This window comes from Ylistrum balloti, unplaced genomic scaffold (genome assembly GCF_031769215.1).
Source record: "Ylistrum balloti isolate Yb309-2 unplaced genomic scaffold, AGI_CSIRO_Ybal_v1 Utg369658, whole genome shotgun sequence".
Lineage (NCBI taxonomy): Eukaryota > Metazoa > Mollusca > Bivalvia > Pectinida > Pectinidae > Ylistrum > Ylistrum balloti.
This window is the reverse complement of record NW_026781910.1, coordinates 991,775-1,010,593: the sequence shown is the minus strand read 5'-3', so window position 1 is coordinate 1,010,593 and position 18,819 is coordinate 991,775. Positions and strand designations below refer to the sequence as shown.

The 18,819-nt window shown below is 32.9% G+C and overlaps 1 protein-coding gene across 1 annotated transcript; it reads left to right on the top strand.

Moving 5' to 3' along the window:
* The first annotated feature begins 5,233 nt into the window (after window positions 1-5,233).
* LOC132558345 (tetraspanin-18-like) lies at window positions 5,234-16,277 on the top strand. Its single transcript, XM_060222895.1, has 7 exons — window positions 5,234-5,281; window positions 9,665-9,895; window positions 10,287-10,361; window positions 12,541-12,651; window positions 13,059-13,292; window positions 14,251-14,334; window positions 16,197-16,277. Exons 1-7 carry the CDS (start codon window positions 5,234-5,236, stop codon window positions 16,275-16,277), a joined length of 864 nt encoding a protein of 287 aa, XP_060078878.1.
* The last annotated feature ends 2,542 nt before the right edge of the window (window positions 16,278-18,819 follow it).

Here is an 18,819-nt window from a genome sequence, read left to right as displayed (position 1 = left end):
GTTGTTTATTTTGTATAATGCATTTTACATATTACAATCACACTGCTGTTGTTTATTTTATATAAATACAATCATACTGCTGTTGTTTATTTTATATAAATACAATCACACTGCTGTTGTTTATTTTATACAATACAATTACACTGCTGTTGTTTATTTTATACGATACAATTACTCTGCTGTTGTTTATTTCATATAAATACAATACACTACAAAAAAACATGCTGTTGTTTATTTTATATAAATACAATTCCATATTTTACAATTACAATCACACTGCTGTTGTTTATTTTATATATATACAATCACACTGCTGTTGTTTATTTTATACAATACAATTACACTGCTGTTGTTTATTTTATACAATACAATTACTCTGCTGTTGTTTATTTCATATAAATACAATCATACTGCTGTTGTTTATTTTATATAACTACAATTCCACAGCTGTTGTTTATTTTATATAAATACAATTCCACAGCTGTTGTTTATTTTACATATTACAATCACACTGCTGTTGTTTATTTTATATAAATACAATCACACTGCTGTTGTTTATTTTATATAAATACAATTACACTGCTGTTGTTTATTTTATATATATACAATCATACTGCTGTTGTTTATTTTATATAAATACAATCACACTGCTGTTGTTTATTTTATACAATACAATCACACTGCTGTTGTTTATTTTATACAATACAATCACACTGCTGTTGTTTATTTTATACAATACAATCATACTGCTGTTGTTTATTTTATACAACACAATTACACTGCTGTTGTTTATTTTATATAATACAATTCCACTGCTGTTGTTTATTTTATACAATACAATCATACTGCTGTTGTTTATTTTATACAACACAATTACACTGCTGTTGTTTATTTTATACAATACAATCACACTGCTGTTGTTTATTTTATACAATACAATTACACTGCTGTTGTTTATTTTATATAAATACAATCACACTGCTGTTGTTTATTTTATACAACACAATTACTCTGCTGTTGTTTATTTTATACAATACAATTACACTGCTGTTGTTTATTTTATACAATACAATTACACTGCTGTTGTTTATTTCATATAAATACAATTCCACTGCTGTTGTTTATTTTATATAAATACAATCACACTGCTGTTGTTTATTTTATATAATACACTGCTGTTGTTTATTTTATATAAATACAATCACACTGCTGTTGTTTATTTTATATAAAACAATTACACTGCTGTTGTTTATTTTATATAAATACAATCACACTGCTGTTGTTTATTTTATACAATACAATTACACTGCTGTTGTTTATTTTATACAATACAATTACACTGCTGTTGTTTATTTCATATAAATACAATTCCACTGCTGTTGTTTATTTTATATAAATACAATCACACTGCTGTTGTTTATTTTATATAATACAATCACACTGCTGTTGTTTATTTTATATAAATACAATCACACTGCTGTTGTTTATTTTATATAAAACAATTACACTGCTGTTGTTTATTTTATATTACAATCACAATTTTATATATATACACTGCTGTTGTTTATTTTATATAAATACAATTCCACTGCTGTTGTTTATTTTATATACAATCACACTACAATCAATCACTGCTGTTGTTTATTTTATACTAATATAAATACAATTACACTGCTGTTGTTTATTTTATATAATACAATCAATCATACTGCTGTTGTTTATTTTATATAATACAATTACACTGCTGTTGTTTATTTCATATAAATACAATTCCACTGCTGTTGTTTATTTTATACAATACAATTACACTGCTGTTGTTTATTTTATACAATACAATTACTCTGCTGTTGTTTATTTCATATAAATACAATTACACTGCTGTTGTTTATTTTGTATAATGCAATCACACTGCTGTTGTTTATTTTATATAAATACAATCATAATGCTGTTTTTTATTTTATATAAATACAATCACACTGCTGTTGTTTATTTTATATAATACAATCACACTGCTGTTGTTTATTTTATATAAATACAATCACACTGCTGTTGTTTATTTTATATAAAACAATTACACTGCTGTTGTTTATTTTATATAAATACAATCACACTGCTGTTGTTTATTTTATACAATACAATTACACTGCTGTTGTTTATTTTATATAAATACAATCACAATACAATTACACTGCTGTTGTTTATTTTATATAAATACAATCATACTGCTGTTGTTTATTTTATATAATACAATTACACTGCTGTTGTTTATTTTATATAAATACAATCACACTGCTGTTGTTTATTTTATACAATACAATCACACTGCTGTTGTTTATTTTATATAAATACAATCACACTGCTGTTGTTTATTTTATATAAATACAATTACACTGCTGTTGTTTATTTTATATAATACAATTACACTGCTGTTGTTTATTTTATACAATACAATTACACTGCTGTTGTTTATTTTATACAATACAATTACACTGCTGTTGTTTATTTTATACAATACAATCACACTGCTGTTGTTTATTTTATACAATACAATTACACTGCTGTTGTTTATTTTATATAAATACAATCACACTGCTGTTGTTTATTTTATATAATACAATTCCACTGCTGTTGTTTATTTTATACAATACAATTACACTGCTGTTGTTTATTTTATATAAATACAATCACACTGCTGTTGTTTATTTTATATAAATACAATTACACTGCTGTTGTTTATTTTATATAAATACAATACATTTTATACAATACACTGCTGTTGTTTATTTTATATAAATACAATTTTATACACACACACTGCTGTTGTTTATTTTATATAAATACAATCACACTGCTGTTGTTTATTTTATATAAATACAATTACACTGCTGTTGTTTATTTTATATAATACAATTACACTGCTGTTGTTTATTTTATACAATACAATTACACTGCTGTTGTTTATTTTATATAAATACAATTACACTGCTGTTGTTTATTTTATATAATACAATTCCACTGCTGTTGTTTATTTTATATAATACAATTACACTGCTGTTGTTTATTTTATATAATACAATTACACTGCTGTTGTTTATTTTATATACAATACATTTTATTACACTGCTGTTGTTTATTTTATACAATACAATTACACTGCTGTTGTTTATTTTATACAATTACACTGCTGTTGTTTATTTTGTATAATGCAATCACACTGCTGTTGTTTATTTTATATAAATACAATTACATTGCTGTTGTTTATTTTATATAAATACAATTACACTGCTGTTGTTTATTTTGTATAATGCAATCACACTGCTGTTGTTTATTTTATATAAATACAATCACACTGCTGTTGTTTATTTTATATAATACAATTACACTGCTGTTGTTTATTTTATATAAATACAATTACACTGCTGTTGTTTATTTTGTATAATGCAATCACACTGCTGTTGTTTATTTTATATAAATACAATCACACTGCTGTTGTTTATTTTATATAAATACAATCACACTGCTGTTGTTTATTTTATATAATACATTTTATATAATACCACTGCTGTTGTTTATTTTATATAAATACAATCACACTGCTGTTGTTTATTTTATATAAATACAATCACACTGCTGTTGTTTATTTTATATAAATACAATCACACTGCTGTTGTTTATTTTATATAATACAATTCCACTGCTGTTGTTTATTTTATATAAATACAATCACACTGCTGTTGTTTATTTTGTATAATGCAATCACACTGCTGTTGTTTATTTTATATAAATACAATCACACTGCTGTTGTTTATTTTATATAAATACAATCACACTGCTGTTGTTTATTTTATATAATACAATTACACTGCTGTTGTTTATTTTACATAATTTTGACAACTGTGAAGCTGTTTATACATTTTTATGTCTATTGATATACGGTACTGTTTAAAGAGCTAATATCACTTTTACATAACAACGAATTTATATACAGGTAACATATTTGTATTATTCCTATAAATGTATAATGATGATGATGATGATGATGATGATGATGATGATGATGATGTACTGGTAGGTATAACATTGTAAATATATATATATTATTGGTTTTATTGCACACAATATGATTTCAGTTACTTAATCAATTATGAAAAGTTGTTGGTGTTGAGGGTTTGGTATCAACAAAAGCGGATCGTGACCCAGTTGTATTCGTTATAAGCGGTTAAAGTCCAGAGAACTGACAATACAGCTAAATATACAAAATAACAAAATAACACTGTATTGACTTAGAGAATTTTATTGTTTTCACAGTTAATCAGTTTAGGATCTCAAGTTATTTTAAGATGTGTCCTCACGTAAAAGACAAGTAAGTACTAAAGCTCTAACACATACCTTAGTGTTAGCTGTGAGGCCGGAGACCACCCTATACATCCGAACTGCTACATGAGTTTTCAATCATTCTTTCTTCGATCAGTTGGTTTAAAGAGAAGGAGTTATGAAATAGGCACGTAAGTTGTCTTTTTCAGTTTTTATTTCTTTTCAATGTAAACATGACATTTTTCAAAAACGGAATGTTCTTGTTTTTATTTTTCATAGTTTATATTGGAAGAGGTTAGCATTAAATAAAGAAAAGAAATATCAGATTTAAAAGATATTTCAATTAATATTTGATATACGCATGCATTTTCTCAAACATATATACATATATGTTTCATTTGATTATGAGTATATTATATATCTCTAGTTCATTAAGAGATACAAAAGGTAAATCATCAAAGGACACGATACATGTTCGACGCGTTACTTGGGGGTAAATCTGAACTTGAGACACCAATACGATAGTGTAAATGAAGTATATATTTTTACACTCTGTAAATAGTCTATACTACATGTATAATACAGCTCATTTAGTACAGAATTTCATATAGTTTGAATTTGTAGATAATATTTCCTATGTTAGTGTGATAACACCAACGGTCCATTTACAATTATACAGTGTCTTTTTCATAAACACGTGCATCACCAGGGAATGTTAGAGATACTTATTTATTGATAAATGAAAATTGAAATACGGCTGACAATATTCACAACAACTTTTATTTCCTTGTTTTAAGGGTTAAGACAAGGAAAATCAAATTGTGAATTTCAACATAAGTCGTTCACCCCACGCTAAATACCTTCCTACACGTGACAACGACTCTGCACGTGACCACCACAGTCGCGCTCTATATGAACGATGGGGTGTGCCAAGTGCTATCTGATTGGATTTAACACCATATTTCTGGTAAGTGTTCCACATTTGACATTTACTGAACATTGACGGCAATATAGTTGTCTGGTCCTATTCTCCTGGTACTTTCTCATTGATCTCCTGGTACTTTTTGTTTCTTTTAATCATATTTCGTCCTCGTTTGATTATTTTTAAAGTTTGTTACACGTCTGCATATTTTTGTTGTTTTAGACATAAGCTACTTTTAAAAATATGATATCTCATTCGCTATACGGTGTACCCTCAAACAAAAGCTCTGTCGATTAGAGCTCAAGTTTGGCCTACGTAACTTAAGAGCGAAGATCCGAGGTGCATAGTTCGATGCTCCCTATCAAAAATGGTTAGTGTTTGTCGGGAAACTGAGAAACTGACCGGTCTGTGATGATGCCATGATGTTCATTGGCAAGAGCTTTACGTTAATTACTCTAAATGGCATCAGGCGGGCCTCCCTTGTGTTGTTCTGTGAAGTAGCCACCAGCTACTAAAAGGAACCTCCGCCTCAATAAGTCCCCGGCTGATCATGGGGCAGTAATCCACTTAAACTTGTTTCAATCCAACCGCGTACTTCCAGCGGTGCCAACATGAGTGCTTATCATATGTCGGAAAAACTTGATTGTTGTAAAAGTAAAAACATGTTCTAATACCACAATGAATCAAATTCTGTATTTATGAGTAACACTTGTTCTAGTACCACACTGAATTAAATGATATATTTATAAGTAACACTTGTTCAGGTTCCTAGAATGAAGCCCGACAAACTTTGCGAAAAGAAGTGACTTTCCTTGACCCTTATTCAAGGTCACAGAGTTCAAATTATTTTAAAATGTTAATACATTTTCTTCTGACTAACTAAAAGGGACAGAAGGATAGTGTTTGGCTAATAGGTTTGTTAGATAACATCCGACAAAGTTTGTGGAAGAAAATAACCTTGACTTTTATTTAAGGTCATAGTTGTGTAATTTGTTAAAACCTTAAAGCAACATCTTCTGCCTAATCAAACTGCACAAAAGCATTATATTTGGTTAATAGGTATCTGCGATGAACCCGACAAAATTTGAAAAAAAAACATATTCAAGGTCAAAGGGTCAAATTTGTCAAAACTTGCAATAGACATTATGGTAAACCAGAAGCCCGACAAATTTCGAGAAAGGAAGAAATGACATTTACCTATAAACCAGGTAATAACTGTGACACTGTTTAGAGATGAGTATCAGAAGGTCTTTGTCGTGGGAAATGGTTAAAAATGATTGGATGTGCTCACTTTGAAAACCAATGTTGTAAGTGTTAATGTATTTGTGTTAAACACTGATTCTATTTTTGACAAACATAGAATACCATGTGAGCGACATTGGAGGAGAGGGGGAGTGTGTATTGAAAGTCATGAAATATATATATATGATTTATCCGATTATCCGATACTACAGTTTTTAAGAACTGTCTTCATCAGAGTTTATAATGAATCTATATATCCCCTTAAATTAGATTACACACACCGATACATGTGTGGCAAACATGATTTTTTTTACAAACACCATTAACAAGATATCCTTTTAACTAATAAGCCTTCAGATAAACGTCATTGCGGTTTAGATTTCATGACTGATGTTGCTCAAAATTTTGAACTTTTGGAAGGCATACATACCGTTGGAGACACTTTCTTCATCAACAGGTTCTTCTTAGACTCGTGTGTAATGGAGTCCTCTGACATGGACCTTGGACGCTGCTTTGAAAGACTCTGATAATAATTTGGAATCACATTTGCCTCCCCAACAACAGTCACAATGCCTTCGACTTCAAAGAATTGTTTCATCCATTCTTGAAAATATCGAGGATATCATCCATCACCACTTGCATGTTCCTATGCGAATGTGGTATTGCAGATCAAATCAATGACATCAATGATAATTCAGTAATAATATTTGTTATGCAAAAAATACATGTTATTTGCTGCTGTAAATAGGCTGAACTGTTCTATATAATGCATTACCTATTTATGATTACAAGCAATGTTTTGTATTTGTCAGGAGTTCAATATCACACCATCCATTTCCTGGTGTCTTGTGCTGTTTACTGATAGAAAACTACTATTAAAAATAATGATGACGTTTTTATCAAAATTGACTTAACCCTATCTAAGAAAGTAAAATACTGAACAAAATCACACATTTTAAACAGTGCACACATTTCTATTTTTAAACGATAATTTCATAACATGAGAAAGTAGGATGAACAAAAGAAGTAGTAAAATGTATCATTTTGTTTACGCATTCCTTTGAAGAAAAATCAGCCACATAAGATATACATAAAATAACTTCGTCTCAATGTTTTAAAGGGGGCATTTATCAACTTTTAATCATCAATCTTGGGGAAGAAGATCAGTTGTAAAAAATCCTTATATGTTTTTTCTTTTAGATGTCAAAACCAATTATTGAATATGTCACCAAATAACCAGACTAAAGAGAAATCATGAAAAGAAACATGTATTTATATGTCTACATAAGCAGTATAACACTAAAAACTGATATACAACATAAATGACTTGGTTTCACCGGATATTCTGATTCAATAAGTTGATATGCAAACAGCTGTGGCTACTATATTTTTTCTCATTTAATGTGATAGGTGAGTCGCAAAATGACATGATTGTCACTGGCCAATCTTCAACTTTCGTCATACCTTGATAATTTGTCACATTGATATGAAACGCATGTTTAAAGCTTGTTCTCGGTGTTTTAGACACGATTTCTAATCATTTTCTGAATTAAGATCAAGGTTACTTTAAAAAAAGTATTTCTGTCTGCTACCCCTTTTACTTATAACATAGGCATAATTTTGACATATTTTATTCCAAACTAGTTTACTTACTGGTACGTTAGGTATAGTAATGTTTTGGCATGTCTTTCAACTAAGGTAGTAGCGAACATTGAAAATGTTCATCTCTTTTTATGATTTTAGGGAGTATAGAAGATAATACATTTTTCTGAATCCTTTGGATCAAGTTAAAGAAAAAGTGTTTCCGTCTTCTTAACTCTATTTATGTATTAGGTAACTTATGTAGAATCACATCAGCTCACAAATAATTCATTCAAAACTTGTCCATGTAGGTATAGTATATTCATGTTCAAGTACAACAAATGACTTTTCATGAAAAAAATCAAGAAGAAAGATACCATGTGTTCCGGAAGAGTAAGTGTTTTCTGCTTCATGGCCGACACCGGCAATGTCATCCCATGTAGGAAATATTACATTCTCACATGAGAACGAAGTACTAATATACAACAAGGGAACCAACATACAAAAAACTAACCAGCCTCAAACACGTCAAGCGTCATATCGCACAAAGATATAGAATATTTCTCAATACGATATTTCTCTCACTGGGCAGCCATCTACTATCTTGATATTTCCCTAAGGATTCACAGGGATAGTAAAGATATTTCTTAAAATTCTCTCGCTGTTTGTACATATTTTATATACAATTTGTTGATCCTTTTCTAAATTTTTAAATCAAAACTGATGAAAAATTATCCCTGTCTGCTACACTTTTTCAAGAATTATGTAAAATATACCAAATCAATTTGCATTGATGAAAAAATTATCCCTGTCTGGTACGCTTTTTTGCAAGAATTATGGCAATTATGCTAAATCAATTCACAAGTCGGGCATACATGTTATTCAAAACTGGTTTATCGTTAGGATAATAGCAACCATTTAAACCACTTTGAAAATTCAGGCCAAATCAGCAATAGTTGACGATGTTATCGCACTAAAAAGTAATAAGAAAATAATGTGTCGTTCTACGGAGCCCGTTAACTGACATGCTCCATGTTTATTTTATTTCGTTTTTTCGAAATATTAATTCGTTTATTAGAAATATTATTTCGTTTTTTCGAAATAATAATTCGTTTAAACGAAATATTATTTCGTTTTTTCGAAATATTAATTCGCTTTTTCGAAATATTAATTCGTTTTTTCGAAATAATAATTCGTTTTTTCGAAATAATAATTCGTTTTTTCGAAATAATAATTCGTTTAAACGAAATATTATTTCGAAAAAACGAATTATTATTTCGAAAAAACGAAATAAAGTAAGTATGGAGCATGTCAGTTAACGGGCTCCGCATCGTTCCATACGTATTTGAACAAATGTTTTCATAATAAGATATTAACCGAAGAATCCCTCCGTGGGTCATCCTGCAACAGGTTATTTTGAAATCTTGGAGGCACCTGGGAAAAATCAAAGGATTCAATAAACTTCACATTTTATTTTGTTCTATAGTACCTGAGGATTTTAGAAGAACGTCCAATATAAGTGTACCTTCGGAAGATCTATCTGACTCTTTTATTTTGTTTGTTTGTTCAGACTGATATGAATATCGTTTTCATTGCTGCCTATAGTTGTTTGGTGGAGGATGTCTGGCTGGAGGGATCTACATCCTGATGGACAAGAGTGAGATCCTGGTACTGACCAGGAGTGCCACCAGTTCCCTCAATGTTGATGACGTCGTGACACCATCACTGATAGAAACGGCCGCTTATGTCTTCATAGGGCTGGGTGGCTTCGTCTTTATAACGTCGTTGATGGGCTTCTGTGGAGCATGCTGCGAGAACAACAAGTGTCTGATAATAGTAGGTATCAATCTGTACCTCGTACGGGCATTATATCGACATCCTAGGTCCTAAAGGGAGTCGAACAATTTAGGGAAATAGTAAGACACTACATGTTTATAAAATGTTGATATTGTCAAGCTTAAAATATCAAAATATTCGAGTTGTGTTCCATTTTGAAAAATCAGAAAAGCAAAGTGATGACGTCGAAAGATCTATAAATATCACATATGAACGTTGTGTGATAAGTAAACTCTGAAAACGCCGTTTGATATATTTCTTTAATTTAATTACCAATAATAAAATAATTAGACTATCTTAATTTGATTAAATCCTTGATCCAAATGCACTCTATGTGTCAGAATACAAAATTCAATTCGCCAAATACTAAAACCTATTTTGTTTTTTGCAGTATATTGTTATTGTAGGTACCATTCTGTTAGCACAAGGTACAGCGGTGGTTCTGTCAGTTATCTACAAGGACCAGGTAGGTATCTTCATGTACCAGTTAGGGACCAACAGGGCTTCATGTACCATTTTGAGGCAAACGTGTGGTTTTATGTACCTGTCAGAGGTTAATCGGTTTTTAAAGAAAATTATAAACAAGCCTTCACGAACCTATTATGCGTAAGGTAAGGTTCTTTGAACACCAGGTGAAAATATATGTCTTTGAATAAAGTCTTCATTTTTAAAACAGTTCGACTTAAACTGGTAAATTCAAAGAAAAACAAACCGGCAGTCAACAGCCATTTCTAGTCAACAATTGACGCGTTCACTAAAGAGTTTTACTCTCTCCTGTAACATAACCCCACAGGTAGGAGGTAGGAACTGTGCCTGCTGTCTCCATTAGACAACAGGTGACTACATATGTAGTGTGGTCTTTGTGAACAACCATTTTCTCTAATGTCTACCTTGACACTTGAGATCATGTTTTGCCTTTAGTTAAGCTTTCGCCCATGTGAAGGCGGCTGTGGATTTATTCTTCGAGACATACCCACAATCTATACAAATGGTATTACTCATTCTTACTTAAGGCACAGCGTCGTGGTAGTGTAACGACTGGTTTGCCCATATTGTGTCTATTGTCAGTATACTTCAGTGTGGTAAAACTATAAAATCTACATCAGTTCCGTAAGTTTGATACTTACTTATATCGTAGCCTTTCACACATAACACCTTCAAGTGCGCCTGCAGACACTAAGAGACGTTCGTATATAAAACAAACTATTTCTCCAGAAGGCGTTTAAAGTTGTCAAACTATTCTGTAGGTATACGTTCTGGAGATTAATATTACGAAGACAATGGTTCTACCTAATGACCAATAGTGTAATTACTATAATGTATATCTACAGATAACCGCGTATTCTGGTCGATCGTCACTTAATCTGCCAACCTGGTAACAAGCAGAAATAAAAATATTCCTCTCGACAGACTCGACTAAGAACTGAGACTTCAAATTAACGTTCTATTCGAGAGGCTGCAGTTTCCGGTGCAGTTAATCGGCAAGGAAAAATCGAGAAACGAGACGTTCTAGAACTTCCGTGTCTTCAAATTACACCATTTAATTTTATTTTCTGTCGTTGATTTTTATCAAAATGGCTATATTTAAGTTCGTACTTTCGGTGAATCCAAAGACATAACATGAAAATTACCTTGACATCCAAAATGAAAGTATTGTGATCAATAATGATGTTAAACAGGGATGAGAAATGAACTTACCTTTTGGTATTGGGAGAGTCATTAAGACCTCGGATGAACAACAAAATGATCGAGGCTAAAAACAATACCGACATATGTACAGAAATTCAAACTCCAAATCAATGAAAAGATTGTAAAATAATAATAAGAAAAACAAATAAACAAACAAACAAAATTTACTTCAAGACTCTTGAAAAACTTTACGGGACCAGGTGTTCCTGAGTCGTAAGTGTTTTCTGCGTCATCGACGACACTCACTTTGTAAATCTTAGTGATTCCATGTAAGTAATGTCTCGTTCACAGATGAGAATTTGAAATAAATCCTCGAATTGGACCACTTGGTCCTACTTCCCATGAAATAAATCGTAAGGTTCTTAAAGACGTACTATCACTGGAAATAACAGAGTATGCTCTGGTGACCGTTCATCATAATCAGTGAGTAGATTCTTGGACTATCATTTCAAGTTTATCTCAACAAAAATACATATATACATGTACTTAAACTTGTATCCATCCTCAATACTCCAGAAGTTACGCTCACTATTGCTCTTTGCACACCTGGAACATATCATTGCAAAACTGAAGAGCACAAGTGGATTAATTTGATTGGTCTAGAGCGGGATTCAGAAGAAAAAATCTGGCCAATCACAGACTGATAAGCTACTTAGAAGATTACAAAGTAGCGACACCCAACTTGAAAGCAAATACAATATTCCAGTTTGTGACATTCGAGGTTTGATGCACACCAACGGAGCAAACTAGTCTTCCCGTCTTGTCCACAAGGTGTCGCACACAGAACCACCCGGGGCTGTAGGGTGTGGTAGTAAGCGTAACGAGTATCGAGGATGACATTTCTTCAAATGTTGTTGTGAAGGCAATCGAAGCGATCAGTCCAATTATTCAGATTACCAGTCATGCTTATTTTAATGTTAGACATCAGTTTCTTGATAAGAACGCTTTATTTGTAGTTTGAGACGTATGCCCGTGATAACCTTAAGGCGTTACAACAGACCCGCTACAAAGGTCCATACGATACGTCCGATATTGTCAGTCTCGCCTTTGACATCGCCCATATCTATGTAAGTATTTAACAGTATCCTAGATTGTTTCCCATGTATATGATTTCTTCGTCGTTTAGTGAATGGATTCAGAAATGTATTTTGAAAGACATTAACTACCGTAACAGGATTTGGAAACACGTAATGAAATTTTGACTTTTTGTGTGTAATGGCTTAAAAACGTAAAAAAAAAATATATATCAAATGCTCATGATCAACTTTCTGTTAAACACGAAGTAATATATTTGCAGTGAAGGCTAGTTTCCTTTCATAATCCTTCCACGTGTCCACGAACCAATCAAAATGATATGTCGTCATATTAGCCACTTATGTCTATAATGTCTCGGCAGTGAATCTGAATAGAAAATATAGTAGATTTATAAAAAAACCACATTGCTTCTCGTCTCAATATCATATATGTGTTGTAGTTTCAATGCTGCGGCGTTGACAATGGGACGGAATACGCCTCCATTTCAAACTGGAACACGACTTACGCTTACGACGCAGGTGGCGGAAGTTACGTGGTGGGCGTGGCCACAATACCTGCAACTTGCTGCGAGTTCTCTAACATGGCTCTCTTCCCAAGTGATATTACAGGATTCCTCAACTCTATGACCAATAACACGTGTCCCATTACACAATCGAGTTCATATTCGTCAAAGGTAAAGATTTGAGTTTTTCATCCAAATTAGTGTACTGCCAATATTTTGAACGAAATGAAAATGTTACATTGTTAGTTCAGTTCCATTGTTGGTTCATGTTTGAATATTCACATTAAGGCTACTACAGGAGACTGCACCTGAGTTTGTTTATGACATTCCATGTCGCTGACAAGCTAATAAAAATGCACATCTTTATTCTCTCTCCCTTATTCTTCTCGTAGGAGTGAGCAAAGGGACCAGTGTTTAAATGGGACTGACGTATAGACATGCTCTAGCTTTTGTAAATATGTTGTGATGAAATGACTTATTGCACACTTAGAAGTATGCAAGTTTTCCCGCCCACCTTAATTCAATTGAAATATTCAGTAAGCGGTAGTTTGATTAATTATTGCAAACGTTTACCAGAATATGACTCCTTATGGGATGCTTGATTGACTATTACAAACGTTTACCAGAATATGACTCCTTATGGGATGCTTGATTGACTATTACAAACGTTTCCCAGAACATGACTCCTTATGGGATGTTTGATTGACTATTACAAACGTTTCCCAGAACATGACTCCTTATGGGATGCTTGATTGACTATCACAAACGTTTCCCAGAACATGACTCCTTATGGGATGTTTGATTGACTATTACAAACGTTAACCAGAACATGACTCCTTATGGAATGCTGTCAAGGTGACGGAGCGTTTAAGAATGAGATAAAGTGATTCAGATTGTTCCGACGAACAAAACTACATCTAACGACTCTTTTACAATATTACAACAAATAGGGGGTTAAATTTCAATAGAGGTTTTAGATGGAGGAAGTGCACGGCTATTGTGAACTCTTTCAAAATCTTGACTGAAAACATGCGTCATTATCATGTTGTTAAGGAGTCCCATGCACTATGTTTTCTTTACTTCGTTACCGGTATTAGTATTACGTTACGAAGTGCTTTCTGTATTTCAGGGTTGTTATGAGGCTATCAAGGACCGTTTTAGCCAGTACTTCAATATTGTCATAGGTGTAGGTGCCGGAATCGCGGGGATGGAGGTAGGTTCAATTCCTCAGAAATCAAAAAATATCGTATATAATTCTGTAGTTCTCAATTTCTGTTCAGTTGTTGAAGGATTAAATCGATTATACTCACATTTTGTAACTCTCTATGGAAAAAACAAGCAAGATAAGACCAGCATCGGAAGAAAAATCATTTATCTGTTTGTAATAAAAGTAGTGACACGAAACCATCAAACAGATGTGTTTATATTTATCGATGTAATTTCAAAGAATAAGATAATTCGTTTGTCACGATAACAGGGGAAATTCAATGTTAAGAATACTAGTATAGTCTGGGGATTATTGAACATCATTAAAGAAAAGCTTCGTCATGCTGAGAAAAACAGAGCTGACAAGATGGCGAGACAGAAACATTACTGATGTAATCTACCGAACATATGATACAGCATTAAAGCGCCGAGGAGTTCCGCGGGGGATACTATCACTATGTAACGATTTTAACTTAACTAGTTCCATAGCATGTCAAACAAAAGCAAAAAGACGGTCAGACCGACATTATATAAATGTATAAGAACTTTCTAACACGTTGTTGGGGAGTATATATGTAGATATGATAACAGCAATGTTTTAAGAGAGTGTAACAATGACGCGTATATGGTTACAGATAATGCAAGTACGTGCACTTTGGTAGAAAGTAAGGAGCAAACGTTTCCATTGATTTGGAATGTTGTAAAGTATACTTTTGAATTCAGTGGACAGCTTTCAATAAAAAACCCTTTGTTTCAAGGCTTGTACAAAACAACATGTAGAAGTGTACTAGACGTCCAAATAGCCGGAGAATAAAAAGAGAATAAAAATATAAAAAAGTAAATATTGCTGGATTAAAATAGATCAGATCCATGGATCATTATCTCTAAGATTTACATCTGAAACAAATGAATTATTAACTTACCAGTAAGTTTACAGAAAGTGATATATAAGATTTAATAGAAACAAACGAGTTATATAGTAAACTCCACGGGATGTTAACGAAACGCCCGGCAACCAAGAACTTCATTTTGAAAATATCCCATGAACAGTGTACTGAAAGGAATGGTTTATTTACACAACATATAAAAGGCCCATAAAGACAAAACTATTAGGGAGTCTTATCTCTTCTCAAGTATAGAACTGATTTAGAACACATGAGACAGTTATTGGGGAGTTTTAATATCGTACAATAACTTCAAGATGTATGACAGTTAAGAATTCAATATCGGGATATTTAAAATAAATCTTTAATTGGAATGTTTTGAAATGGGTGTTTGCTATGATAAATTACATGTATATTTATAACCTTCCAGGGAATATACCAGCGTGTTAGTTCTAATATATTGTAAACAAAACTGTATTAAGTAATGTCAAATATTTTTATACTCTCTAGATGCGTTCTAGAATGTTTTTGTCTGGGTAAACAGAACCAGAAAAATGGAGCGAGAACTGTTGAAATTGATTAAAATAATCTTGTGCACATTGACACAAACATATTCCGGCTTGTGAAGATGTGTTATGATTAATCTGACTTGATTCAAAATTAGATAAATTTAAATAAGAATTGATAAAAAGGTTAAAAAAAAAAGAAAAGAAGAAAATTATAGAACCCTAAAAAGAAAAGCAGGACACAGTAAAACAGCACACATCCTTATTAAGTTGGCTGGAGTAAAGACAAAAATATACATCGTTTTCACAAGCTGCGCAGAATGTTAACTTGTCTCGCTGATTGTGTGTATTGTTCTGTGCGGAATAATAAAACGACGATATGATTCTTATCCTTCAAATACAAATCTTTATGTTTACTATTGTATTATTGTTTGGTATAAAATCAAAAATAATATCACGTGTTTTATTTTATTTTTTAGCTTTTGGGTGTCATTGCCGCGTGCTGCTTGATAAAGAAGGAAAAGGACGAGAAAGACCAGAATGATGAAAAGGACGATTAAGATTCCATGTATCATCCATGTTTGGATGAGGGACGGGGTCCACGTCGCTGGTTGGGGTTAATCATTATGTAATGGTTCACAGTGGCGATCGGAAAGGGGAGAGACAGGCGCTGGCGTCTGTCTATTGTATAATGAGGGGATTAAGTCCTTCATTTTGATCATGATTTTCAAAGTGATAGTTTTGATGTTCTGTAAAGATTTAATTGTTAAATAATTAAATGCAATCTGATATTCCTTCTGGAAAATTAAGATATGAGGATGAAATAACTGAGTATAGCCATGTCATTTTGTTGGACCAGCTAAGAGTTTGTCTTCATCGTTAAAAATAAAAACAGATAGAAGAAGACAAATGTTTAAACTCTATCTCAGACAAATGTATTTTTCTTTCTTTTCGTTTTCTTTTTGCCTTTTTTTCAATTTGCCTATAATTGACCTAGAACATTTTGTTAAAAGTTAAATAACCAGAACAGAAATTCCGGTTGATTTGAGTTATATCCTCCAACGAGTTCCTCAACAACAACAAGTACTACTACTTACTATCACCACCATCACCACTACTACTACCTACTTCTACAACTACTACCACTTCAACCACTTCTTCATACAAACAACAACCTGTGTACGGATCCCTCCCATTGTTCTCTTATAACTTTGCTGTGGGAGCAGACAAGGTACATAAGCATGAAAGTACAGTATACGGAATTACAGCCTCCACGCAATTAAGACCGACTTCAGTCCCCATAAAGCCTCATATATCTTTGTTTGGTATTACACCACCTCACAATTAAGACCGACCTCAGTCTCCACAAAGCCTCATATATCTTTGTTTGGTATTACACCACCTCACAATTAAGACCGACCTCAGTCCTCGTAAAGCCTCATATGTCTATGTTTGGTATTACACCACCTCACAATTAAGACCGACCTCAGTCACCGTAAAGCCTCATATGCCTATGTTTGGTATTACACCACCTCACAATCAAGAACGACCTCAGTCCCCGTGAAGCCTCATATGTCTTTGTTTGGTATTACACCACCTCACAATCAAGAACGACCTCAGTCCCCGTAAAGCCTCATATGCCTATGTTTGGTATTACACCACCTCACAATCAAGAACGACCTCAGTCCCCGTGAAGCCTCATATGTCTTTGTTTGGTATTACACCACCTCACAATCAAGAACGACCTCAGTCCCCGTAAAGCCTCGTATATCTTTGTTTGGTATTACACCACCTCACAATTAAGACCGACCTCAGTCACCGTAAAGCCTCATATGTCTTTGTTTGGTATTACACCACCTCACAATTAAGACCGACCTCAGTCCCCGTAAAGCCTCATATGTCTTTGTTTGGTATTACACCACCTCACAATTAAGACCGACCTCAGTCCCCGTAAAGCCTCATATATCTTTGTTTGGTATTACACCACCTCACAATTAAGACCGACCTCAGTCCTCGTAAAGCCTCATATGTCTGTGTTTGGTATTACACCACCTCACAATCAAGAACGACCTCAGTCCCCGTAAAGCCTCGTATATCTTTGTTTGGTATTACACCACCTCACAATTAAGACCGACCTCAGTCCCCGTAAAGCCTCATATGCCTATGTTTTGTATTACACCACCTCACGATTAAGAACGACTTTCACTTTCTATAATGCTTATATGTCTTTGTTTTCTATTAGACCACATAAACCTCGATATGTCTTTGTTTTGTATTAGGACACCTCACAATTAAAATCGGTTTCTTTCAGTACCCGTGAAGCCTCGGTATGGCGTTGTTGATGTATTTATCGCTATGACGACTACATTGCTATCAAGACACTTCGCAGTTAAGACCTGTTTTTAAAAGTTCTTAAGATCAGTTTTGAATTCAATTTCACTTTACTAACAAAACCACCGACCTGTTCCTGGTGTCTTTTCCACGGTGTACCTCTGTCAGGTATTGGATTAGTAAGGTACATTAAGGTGCCAAACCAGCGAAGTCTCTGGCCAAACTGACTACTTGGATGTAATTATTACTTAGTACTCTATATCTAATGTTGTGATACCTACATAATAGTTTAATGACTGGGGAAAAAGGGACAAAAATGGCCGTAAGGGTACGATGTTGGCTTCGTCATACTCGCTGAGGTTATACGTCCCTGATTGTACATATTGTCGACAATAGAACACTTAAAGCTGAAACGGATTATATTTTAATATATTTTCCTTGAACTAGAAAGAAAGTCACACGGACACTAATTCATTTTAATGTCAGTTTTAGAGAGAAAATCTCACAAAATTAATTTGTAAAGAAGGTATTTTCTTTTTCGTTTTTATTCCGCGACGTAAAACGTCAAGTGCAATGGTACCGATATCAATATTATTGAAGGAGTTGTTTCCCTTGCAACAGCAGACCGAAACTTTTCCCGCCAACATACGATGGTGTGCTGTAGTATTAGGCTACAATACAATAATCTCCGGCAGCTTCAACGATTGACCAGTATGGTAGGGTTTACCTGTGTTCCGAATGTAATGCGGTCAGACTTAATGGTCAATTTGT

Bases quoted from the DNA above. Each gene is read 5' to 3' on its own strand.
- LOC132558345 (XM_060222895.1), top strand. From the start codon at position 5,234: ATGGGGTGTGCCAAGTGCTATCTGATTGGATTTAACACCATATTTCTG. The intron at 9,896-10,286 runs GTAGGTATCAAT...TGTTTTTTGCAG, and splicing joins ACAACAAGTGTCTGATAATA to TATATTGTTATTGTAGGTAC. The intron at 12,652-13,058 runs GTAAGTATTTAA...TATGTGTTGTAG, and splicing joins TTGACATCGCCCATATCTAT to TTTCAATGCTGCGGCGTTGA.